The 24978-nt window shown below is 37.9% G+C and overlaps 1 protein-coding gene across 1 annotated transcript in view; it reads right to left on the reverse strand.

Annotated features, from left to right (window-relative positions):
- Nucleotides 1-24978, reverse strand: part of PCSK2 (proprotein convertase subtilisin/kexin type 2) — a 349800-nt gene that overhangs the window by 260597 nt on the left and 64225 nt on the right. The window contains exon 2 of the mRNA XM_066387098.1: nt 3914-4018. Coding sequence (XP_066243195.1) covers nt 3914-4018 — 105 coding nt within the window. The remainder of the gene's footprint in view (nt 1-3913; nt 4019-24978) is intronic.

Consider the following 24978-nt stretch of genomic DNA (forward strand, 5'->3'; position numbering starts at 1 on the left):
CATGCAGGAAAGACAGGCCTTAATCTAGTATTTTAAAAGAAGATAGTCATCACTAGTAGGTTTTTTCCCCCTTCTTTTTCTTTTGCAAACAATTCACGCTTTATTTCTTTCCTAGAATGACTTTATTACTGACAGTAGCCTTTGCATTTAACCTTAATGATATGACAGAGAAAAGGTATAGATTTACTATCTTCTGTTTCCTGTTATCCTTGTTTGTCTTCATGGGCAGGGCGGATGGGTACCCCTACCAGGCAGAAACAGAGAGCTACCAGGACCCTTATAAAGGCAATAAAGGGAGAATGAATGTTCCCTTTTTAAAGCAGATAATATATATATATATATATATTTAATTTATTGTGTTTACATAGATTCTAGTGTCCCCCCGAATACATCCTCTCCTTCCCCATGTTCCCCAGTATATCCTCCCCATCTCCCTCCCTGTTATGCTCTCCCCCCTTCCATCCAGGATTTGCTTTTCTGCTCTCATCCCATCCTATCAGCCTATCATCACCTTTCCCTCTGTCTGCTTTCCTTCTGGATCCTTTGATCCCGCCTCTGTCTCTATTCCGCTCCTCAGTTCATATTGTTTGTGGATTCCTCAGATGAGTGAGGTCATATGATATTTTTCTTTCTCTGCCTGGCTTATCTCACTTAACATAATAGTTTCCAGGTTCATCCATGTTGTCGCAAGAAATAATATTTCCTTCTTTTTCATGGTCCCATAGTATTCCATTGTGTATATGTACCACCACTTTTTAATCCACTTGTTCACTGATGGGCACTTGGGCTGTTTCCAGATCTTGGCTATTGTAAACAATGCTGCCATATACATGGGGGTGCATTTCTCTTTTTGACTCGTTGATGTGGTGTTCTTGGGATATATTCCCAAAAGTGGGATGGCTGGGTCAAAAGGCATTTCAATTTTTAATTTTTTGAGGAATCTCCATACTGTTTTCCACAGTGGCTGCACCAGTCTGCATTCCCACCAGCAGTGCAGGAGGGTTCCCTTTTCTCCACATCCTCGTTAGCACTTATTCTGTGTTGTTTTGTTGATGAGCGCCATTCTGACTGGTGTGAGGTGGTATCTCATTGTGGTTTTAATTTGCATTTCTCTAATCATTAGTGATGTTGAACATTTTTTCATATGCCTATTGGCCATCTGTATGTCCTTTTTGGAGAAGTGTCTATTCATTTCTTTTGCCCATTTTTTTGGTTGGATTGTTTATCTTCCTGGTGTTGAGTTTTACAAGTTCTTTATAAATTTTGGTTACTCACCCCTTATCAGATGTATTGTTGATAAAGCAGATAATATTTTAAGGAGGAAGACAAATGATTAGAATCACCAGTGCATGACCTCATTTTTTTATTATCCAACCCATCTTATTTTCTTCTCTTTTGGAAACATCACTCTACACTTCATGAATCAGCATTTCAAAGATCATTTTAAATAAGTGTAAGGATAAGAAAACCCTGGCCTAACAATCCCAAGAAGTGTCTCTGAACCAACAGTGACTTCTTGGTTTCTCTGTTCCTCAGTTCTCTTTCCCAACAAAACCTTTCAAGTGCCTTTTCTTCTGCTTTAGTTCCTTCTTTTCTTTTTTCTTTTCTTTTCTCTTCTCTTCTCTTCTCTCTTTTCTTTCCTTTCCTTTACTTTCTTTTTCTGTTCTTTTCTTTTTTCTCTCTCTTTTGAGGGAGGCAGGGAGAGAGAGAGTGAAACAGGAACATTGAGTTATTCCAGTATGTGCCCTGACTGGGGAATTGAACCAGCAATCTCTGTGCTCCAGGAGGATGCTCCAACCAACCAAACTATACAGCCAGGGCTTATTTATTTTTTAAAATTTATTGAGAGAGCCTGACCAGGTGGTGGCACAGTGGATAGAGCATCAGACTGGGATGCTTGAGCACAGGCTCATCTGGTTTGAGCAAAGCTCACCAGCTTGGACCCAAGGTTGCTGGCTTGAGCAAGGGGTTACTTGGTCTGCTGAAGGCCCACGGTCAAGACACATATGAGAAAGCAATCAATGAACAACTAAGGTGTTGCAATGAAAAAACTGATAATTGATGCTTCTCATCTCTTGGTTCCTGTCTGTCTATCCCTACCTATCCCTCTCTCTGACTCTTTCTCTGTTTCTAAAAAAGAAAAAAAATTATTGAGAGAAACAGAGAAACAGAGATAGGGGAAGGGGAAGAGAGGCATTCATTTGTTGTTCCACTCAGTCATACAATCATTTGTTGCTTCCTGTGTATGCCCTGACTGGATCGAACCTGCTTGTGACCTTGTCATTCATTCCTGGACAATGCTCTAACTGATTGTGCTAACCAATCAGGGCCTGCTCCAGTTTCTTTTATGTGTTTCTCTCTGAGTGATCTTGGGGCAACATCTTTAATCATGGAAGACAAGAAACCAATGGGACTTATAAGAAAATATAGAAATAAAAGGAAAACAATTAGCTATAAAGTGTAAGATCAAGACAAAGTATAGGGAAAATCAGTGTCATAGTATACCAGAGAGGTCTGTATCTCTTGTTGCTCACCCTAGGTCCACAGGTGACACAGGCAGGGTCCCCATCCAGCAGCTTCCCCAGGGCATCCCCGGGCACTGAACTGATACAGTTGGGGCTAAGGCTGCTATAACACAGAAAAGACAGCTTCTCCCTGAGATAGTGGTTCCAGCTTCTACACCAGGCCCTTTGAGAATGCTTGTCATTGGCTGGCAGCACAGGCAGCTTGGATCTTACTCTGAAGGCAAAGGTAAAGTAGCTTCTCAGAGTAGAATTTCCACTGCAAGGGATGTGGGGTCCCCTGGGTTGAGGAATTAAAGGAAAATTGCCTGTGACCTGTCAGTTGGTGATCTGCTGGGAAGCCCATTTAATCTATATTACTAATTAAAGCCCAAATTAAACCCAGTTTAATGTTCACCTGAAAGCCCACAAGAATGAGTTTACAAATTCCATTAGCTTAAAAGGAGTCTCATGTGTAAATCCCTAACTCAAACGTCTGACCCTCTTTACATCCATTTTCCTTCAAGAATCCTGCTGAAGAGGATACATGTCTTCTCTGTACAGAGAGCAACTTGCCTGGATTATTAAGTTCCCTTGTAATGAACTGTATATGGAAAATCAGAATCTACCCGACTGAATGACTATATAAATATATGAAATGGCAACAAAATTTAAAGAGAATGGCTTCAGTGATGACCAAAATTTCTGTTCTAAAAACATGGAGTGGGAACCCTAAAAAGGTTGCCGCTCTGTGGCTAAGATGATAAGTTTGGTTGCAGAAAAGTTGAATTTAAGATGTTAGGGGGAAATAGGATCCAAGAACAAAGTAAATATGGGAAGTTAAGAAATATGAGGGCCAGGAACATTAAGAAGAAAGTTGAAATATGGTGATAAATTAGGCCAGTGTGAGAAGAGAAGCTGAGATGCTCCCGTGATGGCTACCATGTATGGATACTGAGAAGCCCACTGCCTATTGTGAGCTGATCACTTGCTGGTCCATTATTTTCCACATTAATTGTATGGGGCATGACAACCTTCTCAGAGCATGTGGACTGACCAGTACAAACCTTCTGTAAAATGACTCCCTAAGCTGCTTGGTCTCTTTCCATCCATCACAGGATAAAACAGTTCTAAGGTAATCAAGAGCTCTCACACAATAATGCAGGAGAAGATAGCCAATCAAGGGTGGTATCCTTGTTTACTCCTCTCCCAGTCCTCTAAAGGGATTAGTTATAATACACAGATAAAGGAGTGAAGAGTCCCTGGTGCCACTCTGCCAAGGATCCATTTGGCCCAGCTCAATATATTGAATGTCTTTACTTCAGAATTCCCTGCCTACCTTCTTTTATACAGCCTCAGTAGGCCTGCATGTGATAGCAGAAGTTGGAAGGTAGGTTTCCAGGAAAACTCACCCTGGGGTCTCTCTCCAGCTGCTGCTTGTGGTGTAGGCTGCGTCTTCTCTTGGCCTTTGCAAGGTCATTGTGATAAAAGTGGTACAGGCCTTCAGTAAAGGGTAGCTGTGAAGAGTCAAACACATATATGACATTGTTAGCTTCTGAGAGTGGCCCCAGAACAGGAACACAAAGCTGGAGCTGCATGTTGAGGTTCCATAGAATAGAAATATATATTGGAAAACCACTGACAACCTTCTATCAGACTTGGTTCTCTATTTTCTTATCATTGTATGCCTTCCCTTTTCTCTACTTTATCTAATGTAGTGCCCATTCCTCTCTTTCTCCACAAATACCTTCTATTCTTTCTGCCACTTCTTTAGTTTCTAACCATCTTTCAATCGCCTCTTCTCCTCCATGGAGCTTTGCCTTTATATTCACACCCACACTAACTTCTCTATTCTCCTCTCTTGGACTGGTGTTTATATTCCATATTGAGTTTCTCCAGTGTTGTGTTGTAACCTGGGTTTGTCTTCACAGCTGGATTATCTGTTTTATGTTTTGGACTTTCTCTGTGACTCCTTGATACCTCTCACCATGCTTGACACAGTGTAACCATATAAATCTAGTTACTACCTGTTGGATGACAGTCCATGCTTCCCTTTATCTTCTTTTCCTAAAGATCCTTGGAATTAGATATAAGTGTAGTAAGGGAAGTCACAATAGTGAGAAGAAGAGCTAGTAAGGGAAGTCACAATAGTGAGAGCTTCTCTGAGACTTAGGACCTGTAAAAATCTAGGAGAACCTAAAGAGAACTGTTATTGGTTCTATGATTCAATGCAACTTGGTGAGAGGAATCATGACCTAGGAATCAGGAGACATGGATGTGACTCATGTCTGTTACCATCTGACCTTAGACAAGTCATTTCCCCTCTGGGGATATTTTTCTGTTCTCTTGTATGAAAATGGAATCTCAAAGTTCCCAGGTCTCTTCGCTTTCTCTATATATCTTCATATTTATTAAAATATAATATTTTTAGGTATTAACCCGATCAATAAATTTAACTGAACTCTTGAAAATTATAGCCCAAATAAAAAATATATATGCATTTTTCTGAAGATTTGAGACATGGTTTTCATCAGATTCTCAAAGGGGTCTTTGAATCAAAAAGAATTTTATGACTCAAAGTATTTGCTATTGGAACTTTTAGGTATGTATGTTGCCACCTATGGTTTTGAGGAAAAAAAAGAGATGTGGGTGCTTTGAAAATAAGGTTTTACCAATGTAGGTGAGGGCAATTTGAGATTTTTAAGACAAGCATATATATATTTTTAAGACAATATATATTGCCCTTATCAAAGAGTAAAAACATCTTATTGATTCAGAATCTTTAAGAAGATCTCAGTCTGATCATTAGCTGACCACAAAGTTAATAAGAATAGATACAGTGACACTTTATAAGAAGAAGTCACTAAAAAAAACAAAACAAAGAAAAACAAAGCAAAATAAAATAAAATACATAAATGGCAAAAATAGCAAAAACAATAAACCCAGAAACTACACATTTATGTACACACACACACACACACACACACACACACACCTGTAAAGAGGGTGATTTTAATTTCTAGAGTTTCACATTATATTATTTAAAATGCTCAGTTTTTTTAAAAAAATTATGAGACACATACAAAAATACATGAACATATGGCCTATACATATGGATAAAAACAGTCAATACAAACTTTCTGAGAAAGCTTTGATGTTGGACTTACTAGATAAAGACTTTAAATCAACTATTATAAATTATTCAAAGAGCTAAAGGATCCATGGCCTCTCCCCCCAAAAAGAAAGTAATAGAATAATATTTTAGCAGATAGAGGTGGTTGATAAAGTAATAGATATTATTATAAATGAACCAAATAGAAATTTTTGAGCAAAAGTACAGCTGAAAGAATTTTTAATAAATAGAGAGTTTTAATTGCAGACTTGAATTGGCAGAAGAGTAAGCAAACATAAATATAGGTCAATTGAGCTTATTTAATTTGAGGAACAGAAAGAAAAAAGTATTAAAAAATTAAAAAAGTCTGTGGAACACCAGCAAGGATACCAATATAAACATAATGGGATTCTAAGAAGGAGAGGAAAAAGAAAGGAGCAGAAAGAATATGAAAGTAATATGGGCAGAAAACATTTCTAATTTTCTGAATTTCACTACAAATTAATTATACATTTTTTTTTTTACAGAGACAGAGAGAGAGAGTCAGAGAGAGGGATAGATAGGGACAGACAGACAGGTACGTAGAGAGATGAGAAGCATCAATCATCAGTTTTTCATTGTGGCACTTTAGTTGTTCATTGATTGCTTTCTCATATGTGCCTTGATCAGGGGGCTACAGCAGACTGAGTAACCCCTTGCTCAAGCCAGTGACCTTGGGTCCAAGCTGGTGAGCTTTGCTCAAACCAAACAAGCCTGTGCTCAAGCTGGCGACCTCGGGGTCTCAAACCTGGGTGCACCCACTGCATCCCAGTCTGACGCTCTATCCATTGCACCATCGCCCAGTCAGGCTAATGATACATTTTAATAAAATCAATATATAAACCTAAGTGCAACAAATTCAAGGGAAGATAAAATCAGAGATATACAGGTCCTAGACTCATCATAGTCAAACTTTTGAAAATCAAAGAGAAAGAGAAAATCTTGAATGCAGCACACTAGTACAGTAAGAGAAAAAAAATGTAAGAGATGTTCACTAAGACTAACATTGACATTTTATCTGTAGCTATGCAAGTCATCTAAGCAATATATTCAAAGAGCTAAAAGAAAAGATTGTTAATCAAGAATTCTATATTTAGCAAAACTATCCTTCAAAAATTAAGAAGAAATTCATACATTCCTTCCCAAAATAAAAAACTGAGAGAATTTATTGCTAGTATTAATATATTCACCCTAGTGGAAGTGCTACTGGCAGATCTTTAGGATAAAAGGAAACTAGATATTGATGTGAATCCACATGAAGAAATAAATAGCACAAGTAAAAGTGAATAAATGGGTGAAGATAAAATACAATGTAAATGCATTTTTGTTTGTAGCAACTTTTTTCTTGCCATCTGATTTAAAAGACAACTGCTTAAAGCAATAATTATAAAACTGTGTTTATAATCTATAAAGATATAATTTGTATAATAATCACACAAAAGAGAGGAAAGGGAACATGGCTATACTGGAGCAAAGTTTTGTATGTTTAGAAATTAAGTAAAGTATACTTTTGCATACTTTTGAACTAAATTTTTTATAATATTAATTGTAATTCAAGAGTAACCTCTAAAAATAACAAAAAATAATAAAATAAACAACAAAGTACTTAAAATGGTACACTAAAATATTGAACATTAAACAGCAATTATGTAGAAATAGAAGAACCAAAATTGTATAAGACATACAGAAAGAACATACTAAAATGGTGAGTGTAAATCTTACCTCATCAAATGTAAACAGATTGAATCTTTAATCTAAAACAGAGATTGACAGAACTGATGAAAGAACCCAACTTTAATTTTTGCAATCTCTAAGACATACACTTTAGATTAAAATGTATAAACAGGTTGAAAGTAAAGGAATGTAAAAAATATATACTGTACAAACAGTAACTTAAGAGAGGAGGGCTGGCTATAAATATATTTGACAAAATTATTTTAAAGCAAAAATTGTTACTATAGGCAAGGAATGATTTTTTTGTGGTAATAAAAGGGCTAACCCATAATAAAGACAAAGAAATGAAAACATATGCACCAAGCAACAAAGCTTTCAAATATATGAAACAAAAACATAATTGAAGAAAAATATATTAAAATTTATCAGTAATGGTTGGAGACTTTAGCTCATTTTCAATAATGTACGGAACAAGTAGACAAATCAAAAAGTAAGTTGAACACTTAAGCAAAACTATAAACCAGTTAAACTTAATAGATGTCTATACAACATTTTACCCAACAATGTAAGAATATATATTCTCTCCAGTACTTATGGAACTTATTTTTTTTTTATGGAACTTATTTTTTTAGAATTAATCATACTTTAGGCAAAAAAGCAAGCTTCAATAAATTTAAAAGAAATAAAATAACATAAAGTATTAAACAACATACTCTTATATAATCAATGAATCAAAGAAGAAATCACATTGACTATTAGGAAATATTGTGTTGAAGGAGAACAAAAACAGAATTAAAAACTTATATATTACAGTTAAAGTAATGCTTAGAGAGCATCTCATAGTTGTAAATTCCCATTAAAAAAGATCTCAAATCAGTAACCTAACTTTGAACTTTATGACACTAGAAAGAAGAGCAAATTAAATCTAAAGCAAACAGCAGGAAAGAAATTAGAGAAAAATTCAAACTGGAATAAAATAAGTAGAAAATAGAAAAATAGAGAAAATAAACAAAATCAAAAGCTTTTCTTTGAAAAGTTCAATAAAGTTGATAAATCTCTAAAAATGCTGACCAAAAAGAGAGAAAGATGAGTAAAATCAGTAGCGAAAGGGAAGACATTACTACTCACTCACAGAACTACTTTAGGGAATAACACAAAAGATTGTATGCTAACAAATTAGATAAACTTGATGATAGAAAGATACAAATTTCCAAAAATAGATTTAGAATTATAGAAAATCTGAGTAAAGAGATTGAATTGTTTGTTCGTTTATTTATTTATTTATATAGAGAGGGACAGGAGAGAGAGGGGCAGCAGAGAGATGAGAAGCATCAACTCATAGTTGTTTCACTGTAGTTGTTTACTGACTGCTTCTCATATAACCTTTGATTGAGGGCTCAAGTTGAACCAGTGACCCCTTGTTCAAGCCAGAGACCCTGGACTTTAGCTAGCTGGTGACCCTGCACTCAAGCTAGCAAGCCCACACTCAAGCTCACATGTTTTTGCTCTAGCTGGCGACCTTGGGGTTTCCAACCAGGGCTCTCAGCATCCTCAGCCTATGCGCAATCCACCACTCCACCACAGGTCAGGCTGAATTAGCAATTTAAATATCTTCTACCAAAACAAAGAAAATAAAAAAAAAAAAAGGAAGAAAAATTCCAGGCCCAAATGACTTTACTCATGGATTCTAATAAATGTCAAATTTATACCAATTCCTCAAAAAACCATATAAAAAATGGAAGATGAAGAAACACTTCCCAGCTCATTCACTGAGGCTGTTATTACCCTGATACAAGAACCAGACAAAGATATTATGAGAAAAGAAAATTAGAGGCCATGGTCCCTTCCAAGTATAGACCCCAAAATCCTCATCAAAATACTATCAAATTTGCCTGACCTGTGGTGACTCAGTGGATAAGGCGTCAACCTGGAAACACTGAGGTTGCCGGTTCAAAACCCTGGGCTTGCCTGGTCAAGGCACATATGGGAGTTGATGCTTCCAGCTCCTCCTCCCTTCTCTCTCTCTCTCTCTCCCTCTCTCTCCTCTCTAAAAATGAAAAATAAAAAAAAATTAAAAAAATACTATCAAACTGAATTCAGGGAACATATAAAGAGGATTATATACCATGACCAAGTGGAATTTATCCCAGGGATCCAAAGTTGTTTCAGCAGTTGAAAACGATGCATGTAATAACCATGTAAATAGAATAAAGGACAAAACCACATGCAAAAAAGACATTTGACAAAATCCAACACTTTTATGATAAAAATTTAAAAAACAGAATGAAAAACATATATCCTCTATCTATCTGATGAATATGTCGAAAAATCCACAGCTAACCTATTTAATAATGAAAGGATAATGCTTTCTCCTGAAGATTAGAGCAAGACAAGGATGTCTGCTCTTGCTACTTCTGTTCAGCAGTGCACTGGAGGTTCTCTAGGACAGTTAGGTAAGAAAAAAGGAAGTAAAGGCATCCAGATTAAAAAGGAAAAAAAAAATCTTTATTTGCAGAAGACATTATCTTGTCTACAGAAATTCCTGAGAAATCCATGAAAACCTGTTAGAATTATTAAATGAGTTTAGCATGGTAGCCAGATTTAAATTTAATATACAAAAATTGTTTTTTGTATAGGCTAGAAATGACCAATCTGGGAATAGAATTAAGAAAACAATTCCATTTGCAATAACATCAAGTAAATAAAATGCTTGAGAATAAACTTAACTAATAAATTATAAGATTTGCACACTGAAAAGAATAAAATATCATCAAAAGACATGAAAGAATATCTAAATAAATGGAAAGACATCTTACGATTATGGATTTTTAAAATGGCAATATGCTCTATTTTTGCCAATTCTAAAATTCATATGGAACTACAAAGGACCCTGAGTAACTCAAACAATCTTGAAAAAGAACAAAGTTGGAGGACTCACACTTCCAATTTCAAAACTTACTACAAAGCTACAGTAACCAAGACAGTATGGTACTGGCATAAGTAAAGATATAGAACAATAGAATAAAATTGAGTCCAGAAATAATTTATAATAATCAGATTATGGTTAATTGATTTTAACACGAGTGTTATGAAAATTCAATGAGAAAGAATAGTCTTTTCAATAAATAGTGGTTGGACAACTGGATAGCCACATGAAAAAGAATAAATTTGGATCCCTCACACCAAATGCAAATTTTAACTCAAAATAATTTATAGCTCTGAATGTAAGAGATAAAGCCATACAGTACTCAGAATAAAGCATAGGAGTTAGGAATCTTCATGAGTTTGATTTCTTAGATCTGACACCAAAAACACAAAGACAAAAGAAAAAATTCATACATTGAAATCGATTAAAATTAAGAATGTGCTTCAAAGGAAATTATCAAGGAAATGAAAAGATAACCCACAGAATAGGATAAAATATTTTCAAATCAGATCTCTGATAAGTGATTCATATGGGAATATATAAAGAACAATTCAACAATACAGTCAAATAATCCAATTTAAAAATGGGCAAAATATTTTAATAACAATTTCCTCATAGAAAATATACAAATAGCCAATAAGCATATAAAAAAAGTTCACCATCATTAATCATTAGGGAAATACAAATAAAAATCTTAATGAGATTTTTTTTTTACACCCACTAGTAAAAACAAACAAAAATAAAAAACGTCCCAGCAAGTATTGGTGAGAGGATGTATGGAGAATTTGAAACTTCATACCTTGCTGTAGGATAATAAAATGGCACAGCCAGTCTGGAAATCACTTTAGCAGGTACTCAAGCTGTTAAACAGACTTTCCATATGACCCAGCAATTCCAATCATACATGTATATCCAAGAAAATGAAAACACATGTTTACACAATGGCTTGTATGCAACAGAAACATTATTCATGATAACCCCAAACTGGAAACAACTCAAACGTCCATCGACTGATCAACAGATAAAAAAATATGGGATGCACATATAGTGGAATATTATTTGGAAATATGAAATAATTAAATACTGATACATGCTACAATGTGGATGAACCTTGAAAAACTTAATGCTAAATGAAAGAAGCCACACAAAAATGGCCACAGATTGTATCACTTTTTTTTTTATATGAAATGTCCAGAACAGAAAACCCACAGAAACAGAAAGTAGATTAGTAGTTGCCTGTGGCTGGGAAGAGGTGAAAATGAAGTTACTGGTAATGGTACAGGGTTTCTTTTTATGGAGATGAAAATATTCTATAATCAGATCATAGTAATGATTGTACAACTTTTTGAATATATTAAAAATCACCAAATTGTACATTTTTTAAAGGGAGAGCTTTCTGGTTTGTGAATTGTAACTCAATAAAATTATTATTTTTGAAATGTTATGGTGAACAGCCTTGCAGATGTCACTGTATGTATAAATAAAACATCAGTATTTTGATAAATATTACCAAAATGTTTTCCTATAAGATTGTATAAGAGCCATGAAAAAGTGAGTTTTAACAAAAATATTCTCTTTCTTGGACTTTCAACCACACAGAATTGAAATTTTAATTTTTGCTTTTTGGTGGACAATATACAGCATGTTTTTGGATTTTTTGATTATTTAAGAGTTTGAGTATATTTTATATATCATAAGACATAGAAATTTTATTGAATTGCCTGCTTGTGTCTTTTGTGCGTTTTTCTATTCCTTTTCATAAGCTAGGCACTGTGTTTGGTGCTAGAGAGACAAACGTAAATATAAAACAGCCTCAGCCTGCAAATAGCTCATAATCCACTATGGAAATTGGATTTGCACACAGCAGCACATTAATGGTACTCTGTGACAGAATGGTTTAAGAGCAGGCGTTCTGAAATCAGACTGCCTTGATTTAATTTTTGGCTCTTCCATTTAATAGCTGTATAACCTCTGGCAAGTTATTTAGCTCTTCTTTCTGGGCCTCAGTTTATTCATTTCTAAAGCCTTTCCCTTTCATCACAAGAAATAAGTGAGGTAATGCATAGAAAGAGTTTGAAAATAAGCCTGGCACACCGTGAGCACTCAATAAATGTTAATGAGTTTGTGTGTGTGTGTGTGTGTGTATTTTTTTTTTTAAGTGAGAGGAGGGGAGATAGAGAAACAGATTCCCACATGCGCCTGACTGGGATCCACCTGGCAGCCCCATCTAGGGCTGATGCTTGAGTACTGGAGCTAACTGATGCTTCAGTTAGCACCTGAAACTCAAACCAAATGAGCCAGCCTCAGCGCCCAGGCCCACACTTGAATCAATAGAGCTGTGGAAGGGGAAGAGGGAGAGAATGGGGAGAAGGAAGGGAGAGAAGCAGATGGTCTCTTTTGTGTGCCCTGACCAGGAATTGAACCTGGGATGTCTATATACTGGGCAATGCTCTACCCACTGAGCCACTGGCTAGGGTCAACGACTATTTTTATCATGAAAGTACAGTGTGATATAACAGACTTATGGACAAGGGGTCACTGAAGCACAAGGAAGAAATTATTTCAGTCAGAGAGAATTCCAGGGGAATGTTTAGTGAAATTTCTGGAGAAAAGATAAAGTATTCATGCAAAGAGAATCTTTCCTTCCTTCCTCCCTCCCTCCCTCCCTCCCCCCCTCCCCCCCTCCCTCCCTCCCTCCCTCCCCCCCTCCCTCCCTCCCCGCCTCCCTCCCTTCCTTCCTTCCTTCCTTCCTTCCTTCCTTCCTTCCTTCCTTCCTTCCTTCCTTCTCCTCCTCCTCCTCCTCCACCTCCTCCTCCTCCTTTTCTTTCTTTCTTTCTTTCTTTCTTTCTTTCTTTCTTTCTTTCTTTCTTTCTTTCTTTCTTTCTTTCTTTCTTTCTTTCTTTCTTTCTTTCTTTCTTCTTTCCTTTCATCAAAATGTATACTTTTCTGATGTTTCAGTTTTGAAGGGTGTGGTTATTTAAAAATAAGCATAGTTTTTTTTTGACACTATTTCTATCCATCAAGAGATGAGCCCCCTGATCCCAACTCTTGAATCTGGGGAATGAACTGCTGTGGTTGAAAGAGTAAGGTGAAAGCAATAGCATGTGACTTCTAAGACTCCTCATGAGGGGTCATGTGACCTCTGCCTTGCTCACCAGATACTTGCTCTTAAATTCTGACTTGTCATTTAAGAAGTTCAACTAATCCTAGGCTGCTCTGTCATGAGAAAGCCCAAGCAACATTGGGAACCATGTGTAGTGCTTTGGTTGACACTCTTGGCTGGGCCAAGTCTTCATGTCATCCCATTTCAGGTGCTCAATATACAAAGGAAGAAGCTTGAAGACTACAGACTGCATCCATTCCACTCACCCCTCAGCTACCGTGTCTTCCCAGCTGAATTCCATGTAGACCATGAGTAAGCCGTGCCCACACGGCTCTGTCTAAATTTATGATCCTAAACTCATGAGTGTTATAAAATGGTTGTTTTATACTACTATAAGTTTTAGGTTGCTTTGTTTTCAGCAGTAGATAACAGGAACACATAACTAACCGAAAGAAAAAGTTTGGGTTGTTTTTTTTTGTTTTTGTTTTTTTTGTGTGTGTATTTTTCTGAAGCTGGAAACAGGGAGAGACAGTCAGACAGACTCCCACATGCGCCCGACCGGGATCCACCCGGCACGCCCACCAGGGGCAATGCTCTGCCCCTCTGGGGCGTCGCTCTGTTGCGACCAGAGCCACTCTAGCGCCTGGGGCAGAGGCCAAGGAGCCATCCCCAGTGCCTGGGCCATCTTTGCTCCAATGGAGCCTCGCTGCGAGAGGGGAAGAGAGAGACAGAGAGGAAGGAGAGGAAGGAGAGGGGGAGGGGTGGAGAAGCAGATGGGCGCTTCTCCTGTATGCCCTGGCCGGGAATCGAACCCGGGACTTCTGCACGCCAGGCCAACACTCTACCACTGAGCCAACTGGCCAGGGCCAAAAGAAAAAGTTTTATTCCTTTAGCTTTCAGGGCTTGTCCAAACTTGAAACTCTTCAATAATATTCAATAATATTAGTCCTGGAGAAGCTCAGATAGTGGTCCTAAAGGGACATTCCTGGGACAAGGGTAATGGGCTTGGGGCCAGAGGAGCAGATACTGGGTGAACTACAAGGACACAGCCAGCTTGGTCAAGGGGCTGGTTGTAAACAAAGTTTAGAACACTGCCACTTCTGTGATTTAGTTCTGTTCATTAAAAACCATATCCTATAGGGCAAATTAAGCATAAATATTTCATGTATATTTACCAGCTCAGTGGTTCTTGGATGATTTCTCTATTTAATCCTGCTGATATGTGCCGGGTAATGTTAAGAATGGGGAAGGGAAAGAAAATGTAACTGTGCTAATCTTTGCTCTCCAGACCTGATGTCTCCGATCACTGTCAGGTGGTGTGAGCTTCCAGTTTTATTTACTATTGTGGAGGGCAAGCTAAATATGGGAGTTTTTAAAACTAGAAATAAAATTTTGGAGTTATTTAAGTATCAATAAGCATTGGAGGAACATTATTCTGGCTTTGTTTTATTGATTTTTTAGAAATTAAATTTGAAGGCAAAGGGAAACTCTTCCTTATGGTGGGATTACAATTAATAAATGTAGAATTTATGATTGGAGCTAAATATCACCATTTGGGAAACACCATTTTAATAATTGTGGCTAGCATGCATCAGCAAAGGATGCTAAGTTCAATGTATAATGATAACCCACCCTAACCAAGTGATCTAAGTTAACCTCATCAGTGATGAGACATGTCACAATCAGTAGCCTCATGATGTGAGGCACTGGAAAGAATAAAACATCACTTCACAATTTTCTTGCCCAAAATATATCTCATTTAATCAGCAGGAAACATTAGACAAACTCGTAACTAGTTAGTATTCCTCGTAAAGGACAAAGAAGAACTGTATAACTTTCCCAAATTGGAGGAGATTCAGGAGACATGACAATTAAATACAATGCATGTCCTGGATCAGAAAAGAAAAAAACACAAGCAAAATCTGTGGATTAATTAACAGCAATCTATCAATGATTTTTCCTGACTTTGGTATTTATATATTATACTATGGTTATATGAGATGTTAGCTTTGGGGAAGCTGGATAAAGGGTATATAAGAACTCTGTGTGAAAAAAAAATTTTTTTAAGTAATCTTTTCATTGTGGCAAAATATAGATAATATAAAAGTTTTTATTTCAACCAGTTGTAAGTATACAGTTTAGCAGCATTATGTATATTTACATTGTGCAACCATCATCACTATACATCCCTGAACTGTTTCCATGTTGCAAAACTAAATTCTCTCTATATATCCATAAATGATAATTCACCATTCCCTCCTTCTCTCCACCTGTGGCCATTATTACTGTACTTTTTGTCTCTATGAATCTGAGTACCCTAAGTATATACTTTATATAAGTGGAATCATACAATGTTTTTCTTTGTGACTGGTTTATTTCATTCCACCAAATATCTTCAAGGTTCACCCATGTGTAGTACTGTCAGAATTCCCTTCCTTTTCTTTTTTTGATAGAGACAGAGAGAGAGTCAGAAAGAGGGATAGAGACAGACAGACAGACAGGAGGGAGAGTGATGAGAAGCATCAATTCTTCATTGCAGCACCTTAATTGTTCCTTGATTGCTTTCTCAGATGTGCCTTGTTCAGGGGGCTACAGCTGAGCCAGTGACCTCTTGCTCAAGTCAATGACCTTGGCCTCAAGCCAAAAACCTTGGGCTTCAAGCCAGTGACCTTTGGGCTCAAGCCAGCGACCAAGCCAGCGATTATGTCTATGATCCCATGCTCAAGCTAGGGACACTTTTCTCAAGCTGGTGAACCTGTGCTCAAGCCAGATGAGCCCTCGCTCAAGCTGGCGAACTCAGGGTTTTGAACCTGGGTCCTCTGTTTCCCAGTCTGATGCTCTATCCACTGAGCCACCACCTGGTCAGGGTCCTTTCATTTTTAATTCTGGTCAATATCTCATTGTATGTATGTATATCACATTTGTTTATCCATTCAACTGTTAATGGGTACAGTACTTGGGTTTATTCCTCCTTTTGGCTTTTATGAATAATGCTGCTATGAACTTGTATGCTATTTTGCAACATATTTTTAAGTCTAATAATATTTCCAAATTGAAAAATTTTATTTTATTTTTTATTATTTTTTTCTTCTTTATAATTTCACTGTCTTCCAAATGAGAGAAGAGGAGATAAAGAAATAGACTCTTGCATGCACCTCAACTAAGATCCACCCAGCACCCCCTGTTTGGAGCCAATGCTCTGCCAATCTGAGGCTGATGCTCACAACTGAATTATTTTTAACACCTGAGATGGAGGCTCCACAGAGCCATCTTTAGCACTGAGGCCGATGTGCTTGAACCAGCTGAGCCATGGCTGTGGAAGAGGAAAAGAGAGAGAGAGAAAACAGGGAGGGGGAGGAGTGGAGAAGCAGATGGTCACTTCTCCTGTGTGCCCTGACGGGAATTGAACCCAGTATATCTGCATGCCAGGCCAATGCTCTTCCACCAGCTAACTGTCCTGGGCTCAAAAAAATTTATGTAAAAATATTTAAAAAATTAAATTTGAATGTCCTTAAGAGGACTAATTTTAAACCAGAAACTCTACCACTTTCTATTGTCATATACCAAAGTCACTTCACATGGTTCTATTAACTGCTTCATTTTATAGAGAAAGACACTGGGGCTCAGGGAAGGGCAGGGCTTTCCCAGTGAAGGGGAGCTCTCAGCAAAAATTCCAGCTATCCTAACTAGAGATTCAGCACACTTTCCACCACAGTGTTTCTGTTGCAGTCTCATTCTATGTCCCATTTTCTTTAGGAACCATGGCTATATATTGCAGGCTAACATTCTTGACAAAGATTAATGTGACTCAAGGACAAGCAGGTTGGTAAGTGACACCCTTGTGCTGTGTTGGGACCCACAACTTGGGATTCCTTGATTAGAGGCACTGTTCTTTAATAAAACTAATTTGTCGTAAGGAGTTGAAATGGGAAACTCTGTCAATAAACAGATAAACTGACTGATCATAGACTTAGAAGATTAACCTGTAGGCATTGGTTATTTTTCCAACTCCTCTTTGCTTTCTTGTCTTTGGAGTGTAGATCCTAAATCTACTGCTCATTGAGTACCTGAGAAGCTACTGCCTGAGAAAATCTATGTCCAAACACCACAGGGGGGGAATGACAGATGTTGTGTGACCTACAGTGGAATAGGGTACTTCCTGCCTACGCTGGCCTCAGCCATGTAAAGCTCATGCATTCCTCAGTTTCTTAAGTATAATGCTAATCTCACAAATAGAAAAGAGTAAAAACAATCTCCAGGCCCCAAACTGTCCCATAAGAAACCTCTGTATATGTCAGCATTTATATATTTTCAAATGTTTTCTTCATTTAAACACACACACACACACACACACACACACACACACACACACACATGCACATACACCCACCTTTTCTTTTTTATGCCATCCCCTTTTTCTCTGAGGCAGAGTATGCACGGTTCCAGAAAGAAGGAGAAAAAAGGAAGCGAAAGGAGAATTTACAGCGAAAGGTTCAGGCTGGGTGACAGTATAATAATGTTGCTAATTCAGACTTGCAGAGTTTTTAGAAATTCTCATTATGCCATAAAATTTTATGGATCCCAGCAGCACTTCTCACTGCCTCTTTCCCCTCTTGCTGTTTCTCCCCACTGACAACTGTGGTTCCAAGCTGAAGCTCCTCTTAGAATCCACCCATTCCCTTTCCTCAACACCAAGGAACCCCAGGAGACCTGCAACCAACTGTACACAGCCCACTGCTGCCTGCTGTCTCAAATGGGTCCAAAACTTCCACACAGCTCAGACTCTCTAGTTCAGACCCATCACTTTTCCTTTGGCAGCTTTCTTTGCATTTGTTCATTGTGCTGGTTTTCAGGATTAGTTGCAATTAGTGTGTTAGAAAATTAAGTATCATTCCATGTATATAAAGATTTTTATAATTTTATTATGATGAGCTGCTGTCAAGAGGTTTAAGGACTAAAAATTGAAAAACAAAACAATACATCAAGGGTTGAAAACTGGCTTGGCTGATAATTGCTTGTCAATGTCATTTTGGGTTCTGCATTGTACAGATGGGCTAGGCTCTGCATTTTACTAATTTCTCAAGACATGTCTTGATTTCTCTGGATTGCCTGTAATCTTTTTTGAGTAGGTAACTGCACTCTGCAGTAAGGATGGGATTAATGGGGAGCTGGGGAGCCTCAGGCTTTGCTCTACAGGTGTTTACAGGCCAAGGAGGAAACAAACAGGAAAAGTATATTGTGCAATTGACAGAAACATATAACATTATGGAAGCCAAGAAGGATAGAGATCATGGCTGTTCATTAGTCAGAGGGGATCTGGAAAGAAGAATGGGGTGAGGAAGGGGAAGGCTGAGAACTTCTAAGGGGGAGGAAGGCTCAGTTACTATGATTTAGATAGTCTTGAAAGGCCTCTCTTGGCCCCAGAAGATTCCTGCTCAACCCTGATCTCAATCGTGTGTGTGTGTGTGTGTGTGTGTGTGTGTGTGTATTGAATGCTTAATCCAACAAAAGTCTATCCCTGGGAGGAGTGCCACACATCATGACCAGTTAAATTTTTCAACTGAGATTTTTTGACTTGATGGAGGTTTCTAGAAACATAAAGAGAGGAGAAACCCCTTAATACCTGCACATTCCCCTGAATATCCACCAAAGTGAAAAGAATGCCCCCAAGCTAGTGCCTAAAAGTCATCTATATCTCGAGGGGTGGCAAGATGGTGATGGAGTAGGTGGACATACCAACTTCCATCTCCCAGAACCAAAGTGGATTACAACTTAATTTTAAGAACAATCATCTGGAAAAACCAACTTTGGACTAAACCAAAAGGAATCAATAACCAAAGATCACCGAAGAAGCCACACTGAGACTGGTAGGAAAAGCAGAAACATGGAGAGGGCTGTCCAACTCCTGGGAGCGAGCTGCAGCCTGGAGGGACTCGTGTGGTGGTGGGGACCTACCAGAGAGGGGAAGGTCCTGGGCCCCAGGACCAAAGCCTCAGCCTGCAGCTCCAGAGCCTAGAATAGGCATATGGACAGTATTTAACTGTGAAACAAGTCAGGATACTGCTTGCGAGAAAGAGATAGATTTCTCAGACCCAGGATTCATCTTAAAGGGACCATTTAGAAAACCTCTCTCACAGCCACTCACCTGGTGCTCTGGGGGACAAGGAAAGCTGAGAGGACCAGAGTAGCAGGAAGAGAGTATAATCTAGAAGGCACAGGGAGAAATACTTTGAGGGACAGCCACCCTAACCCCTGGGCTGAGCTACTACCCAAATCTAAAGTGAATATTTTTCCTGGAACTAGCAAAACCAGCAAAGGGAAGCAGGTCACCAGCCAAACAGAAGCTCTCCTGCTACAGTCAGAGTGGAGTCACTTAGAAGTGGGGAGCCTCTCAGGGATACAGTACTGAGTGCTGAGGTCTGAGCTACAACACCACCCCTACACTGCTGAGTGCTCATTGGAGGGCAGTCAGTGGTGGGACCCCAGAGCACAGTCCTGTCCAGCCCAGGTGGAGGCTGGGAGCTGGCTGCTCCTGTGGCCCAAGTGCATGAACACAGTTCTGCCAGCGGGGGCAGGTTGAAGCCAGGAAACCTGCCTGGGCTTGCAGCCCAGGCCATGCCAAAGCATTCCCACCACCCATGGGGGCAAGGTGGAGGATGGGGCTGGCCAAGGCTTGCAGCCTAAATGCACAAAAGCAGTCCTGCCTGTGAAGGCAGAGCAGAGGCCAAGGAATGGGCTCAGGCCTGAGGCCTGGGCACACAAAAGCAGTCCCACCCGGTGGGGGTGGGGTTGGGTGGAGGCCAGGGGCCAGCCACGGCTTGCAGCCTGGATGCATGAATGTAGTCCTGCCCACAGGGATGGGGCGGAGACCGCAGCAACTGCAGCAGCAGTGGGCCAGCACCGGAAATGCCCATTTCTGACCAGCCGTGGTGGTGGTGGGCCTGTGGACAGACTGCACCTCAGGAACACAAAAGCCACACCCATTGAACTCCTGGGGACACACCCTTCTGAGTGCTGAAGAGAAATAAAAATATAAAATAAAATAAATTAAAACGAATAGGTGGGATAGAATGAGACCTGAGGCTAAGGGGCAAGCCACATTCAATACCTTACCTAACCCCTGATTTTTAGTGCTGAGCCCAACAAGTAGCCACCAATAAGAGGTGGCACAAAGCAGATATCAGGGGAACCTGAATATTTAAACCAGTGGTTCTCAACCTTTCTAATGCCGTGACCCCGCAATACAGTTCCTCATGTTGCAGTGACCCCAAACCAAAAAATAATTTTGATGGCTACTTCATAACTGTAATTTTGCTACAGTTATGATTCAGAATGTAAATACCTGATATGCATTATGTATTTTCTGATGGCTTTAGGTGACCCCACCGGGGTTGCGACCCACAGGTTGAGAACCGCTGATTTAAATGAACATCCTCCAGACCAAAAGAAGATAAAAGCCGGCCTAAGTTGATATGAATAATGACACCTGGGCTCAGCAGAGGCAGCCACAAGATCTGGATCACCTGTTGCTCCAAAAAGATAGATAAGGGCCAGTCATAGGCAGTGACCCCACTGGTCCGCACCAGGATCCAACGAACTAGGTCCAGGGAGGGCACATCCAGAGGCTAGATATGGAAAGTATCAGTTCAGGACCTAACAACCCTTGTTAGAGTGACATCTTAAGGAAGGGCTCCTCACACCTGACCCAGTTAAGATATAGAAAATGAAAAAGAGGCTCTACTAGTCATGGAGACCACAACTCGAACAAGCCTGCAAACCACAAACAGAAAAAAATGGGAAATCAGAGGAACGTAAGCCATATGAATCAACCAGAAAAATCTCCAGAAAAGCATCTGGATAAAATGAAAGTAATAAAATTACTGGATGCAGAGTTTAAAATAATGATTGTTAGGATGCTTAATGATCTTAAATCTACAATGATGGAATTAATGAGCACCTAAATAAAGAAATTTGTAAGCATCAAAAAAGACACTGAAATCATAAAAAAGAACCAGACAGAAATGACAAACACAATATCAGAAATGAAGACTACACTAGAAGAAAGAAAAAGGCTGGATGAAGCAGAGGATCAAATCAGCGACTTAGAGGACAAGATAAGTGAAAGCAAAAAAGCAGAACAGCAAAAAAGAAAAGAGGAGCAAAAAGTCTGAGGAAACTCTAAAAGTGCTCTGTGACAACATGAAGAAAAACAATATCTGCACAATAGGGGTTCCTGAAGGAGAAGAGAAAGAACAAGAGATAGAGAACCTGATTGAAGAAATTGTAGCTAAAAATTTCCCTAAATTAATGCAGAAAAGAGTCATATAGGTTCAAGAAGCAGAGTGAACTCCATTAAAAAAGAACCCGAAGAGACCTACACCAAGACACATCATAATCAAAATACCAAAGCTCAGAGATAAAGAAAGAATACTAAAAGGAGCAAGAGAAAAACAGTCAATTACCTAAAAAGGAGCCCCCATAAGGATGACATACTACTTTTCAACAGAAACACTTGAGGCCAGACGGAAATGGCAAGAAATATTCAAAGTATTGCGGAACAAGAACCTACAACCAAGACTTCTTTATTCAGCAAAGCTATCATTTAAAATTGAAAGAGAAATAAAAAGCTTCCCAGACAAAAAACAAAAAACAAACAAACAAAAAACTCAAGGAATTCATCACAACCAAACCAATGCTGCAAGAAATGTTAAGCGTCTGCTGAAGATAGAACAAAGTGGGAAAAAAACCTAGTAAAAGAGAAGTATAGATTTAAAAAAAGAAATGGCAATAAACAACTACATATTAAAAATAATGTAAATGGATTAAATGCTCCAATCAAAAGACATAGGGTAGCTGAATGGATAATAAAACAGGACCTGTACATATTCTGTCTACAGGAGACTCATCTCAAAACAAAAGATACACATAGACTGAAAGTAAAAGGATGGAAAAAAAGATTTCATGCAAATGGAAATGAAAAAAAGCTGGGGTAGCAATACTTATATCTGACAAAATGGACTTGAAAACAAAGAATATAGTAAGAGATAAAGAAGGCCACTACATAATGATAAAGGGAGCAATCCAACAGGAAGATATAACTATTATAAATATCTACTCACCTAATATAGGAGCACCTAAATATATAAAGCAGACTTTAATGAACATAAAATGTGAGATTAACAGCAATATTATAATAGTAGAGGATTTAAATACCCCGCTAACATCACTGGATAGATCTTCAAGAAAGAAAATTAATAGAAACAGTATTATTAAGGGTCACACTAGATCAACTGGATTTAATAAATATCTTCAGAACTTTTCATCCTAAAGTAGTAGAATATACATTTTTTTCAAGTGCTCATGGTACATTCTCTAGAATAGACCATATGTTAGAGCATAAAATGAGCCTCAACAAATTTAAGAAGATTGAAATATCAAGCATCGTCTCTGATCACAATGGCATAAAACTAGAAATCAACTACATTAGAAAAATTGAAAAACACTCAAACACTTGGAAACTAAACAACATGTTATTAAATAACAAATTGGTCAACAATGAAATCAAGGAAGAAATAAAAAATTTTCTTAAAACAAATGAAAATGAACATATGTCAACTCAAAATTTATGGGACACAGCAAAAGCAGTCCTGAGAGGGTAGTTCATAGCATTACAGGCACACCTTAAGAAGCTAGAAAAAGCTCAAATAAACAACTTAAACCTGCAACTAAAAGAACTAGAAAAAGAACAGCAAGTAAAGTCCAGAGGAAGTAGAAGGAAGGAAATAATAAAAATCAGAGCATAAATAAATGACATAGAGGCTAAAAAAAATACAGAGAATCAATGAAACCAAGAGCTGGTTCTTTGAAAAGGTAAACAAGATAGATGAACCTTTAACCAGACTCACCAAGAAAAAAAGAGAGAGGACTCAAATAAATAAAAGTAGAAATGAGAGTGGAGAAGTAACAACTGACACAGCAGAAATACAAAGGATTGTAAGAAAATACTATGAAGAAATGTATGCCAAAAAAATAGATAACCTAGGTGAAATGGACAAATTTCTTGAAAATTATAATCTCTCAAAAATCAATCTGGAAGAATCAGAAAACCTGAATAGACTGATTACAACAAATGAGATAAAAACAGTTGTCAAAAAACTCCCAAGCAACAAAAGCCCTGGGCCCGATGGCTTCACAGGTGAATTCTACCAAACATTCAAAAAACTAACTCCTATCTTTCTCAAGCTATTTCAAAAAATTCAAGAGGAGGAAAGACTTCCAAGCTCCTTTTATGAGGCAAGCATAATTCTGATTCCAAAACCAGGCAAAGACAATACAAAAAAAACAAAAAAAACAAAAACAAAAACAAAAACAAAAACAAAAAACAAAAAAACCAAACAAACAAACAAAAAAACAACCCCCCCCCAAAAAAAAACTATAGGCCAATATCCTTGATGCATTTAGATGCTAAAATTCTCAACAAAATATTAGCAAACTGGATCCAGCAATACATGAAAAAGTTATACATCATGATCAAGTGGGATTTATTCTCGGGAGGCAAGGCTGGTACAATATTCACAAATCAATTAATGTGATTTATCACATAAACAAAAGGAAGGAGAAACACCACATGATAATATTAGTAGATGCAGAAAAGGCATTTGATAAAATCCAGCACTCATTTATGATCAAAATTCTCACAAAGTGGGAATACAGGAAACATACCTCAACATAATAAAAGCCATCTATGGCAGACCCACAGCCAACATCATACTCAATGGACAAAATTTAAAAGCAATTCTCTTAAGGAACAAGGCAGGGGTGCCCCCTTTCACCACTCTTACTCAACACAGTTCTGGAAGTCAGACACAGCAATCAGACAAGAAGAAGAAATAAAAGGCATCCAAATTGGAAAAGAAGGAAAACTATCATTATTTGCTGATGATATGATACTGTACATAGAAAACCCTAAAGTTGCAGTCAAGAAACTACTGGACCTGATAAATGAATTCAGCAAGGTGGCAGGACATAAAATTAATACTGAGAAATCAGAGGGTTTTTATACATCAACAATGAACTGTCAGAAAAAGAAATTAAGAAAACAATCCCCTTCATTATTGCAACAACAAAAAAAATAAAGTACCTAGGAGTAAATTTAACCAAGGAGGTTAAAGACTTGTACTAGGAAAATTATAAAACATTGATAAAAGAAATCAAGGAAGATATAAACAAGTAGAAGCATATACCATGTTCATGATTAGGAAGAATAAACATCATTAAAATGTCTTTATTACCCAAAGCAGTTTATAAATTCAATGCAATTCCTATTAAAATACCAATGACATACTTCAAAGATATAAAACAATATTCTAAAAATTCATATGGAAACAAAAAAAGAACACAAATAGCTTCAGCAATCTTGAAAAGGGAGAATAAAGTGGGTGGTATCACACTTTCTGATATCAAGTTATACTACAAGGCCATTGTACTCAAAACAGCTTAGTACTGCCATAAGAGCAGGCACATAGATCGATGGAATAGAACAGAGAACCCAGAAATCAACCCGCACCGTTATGGACAATTGATATTTGACAAAGGAGCTAAGAGCATACAATGGAGAAAAGAG

Source organism: Saccopteryx leptura, chromosome 5 (genome assembly GCF_036850995.1).
Source record: "Saccopteryx leptura isolate mSacLep1 chromosome 5, mSacLep1_pri_phased_curated, whole genome shotgun sequence".
Classification (NCBI taxonomy): Eukaryota; Metazoa; Chordata; class Mammalia; order Chiroptera; family Emballonuridae; genus Saccopteryx; species Saccopteryx leptura.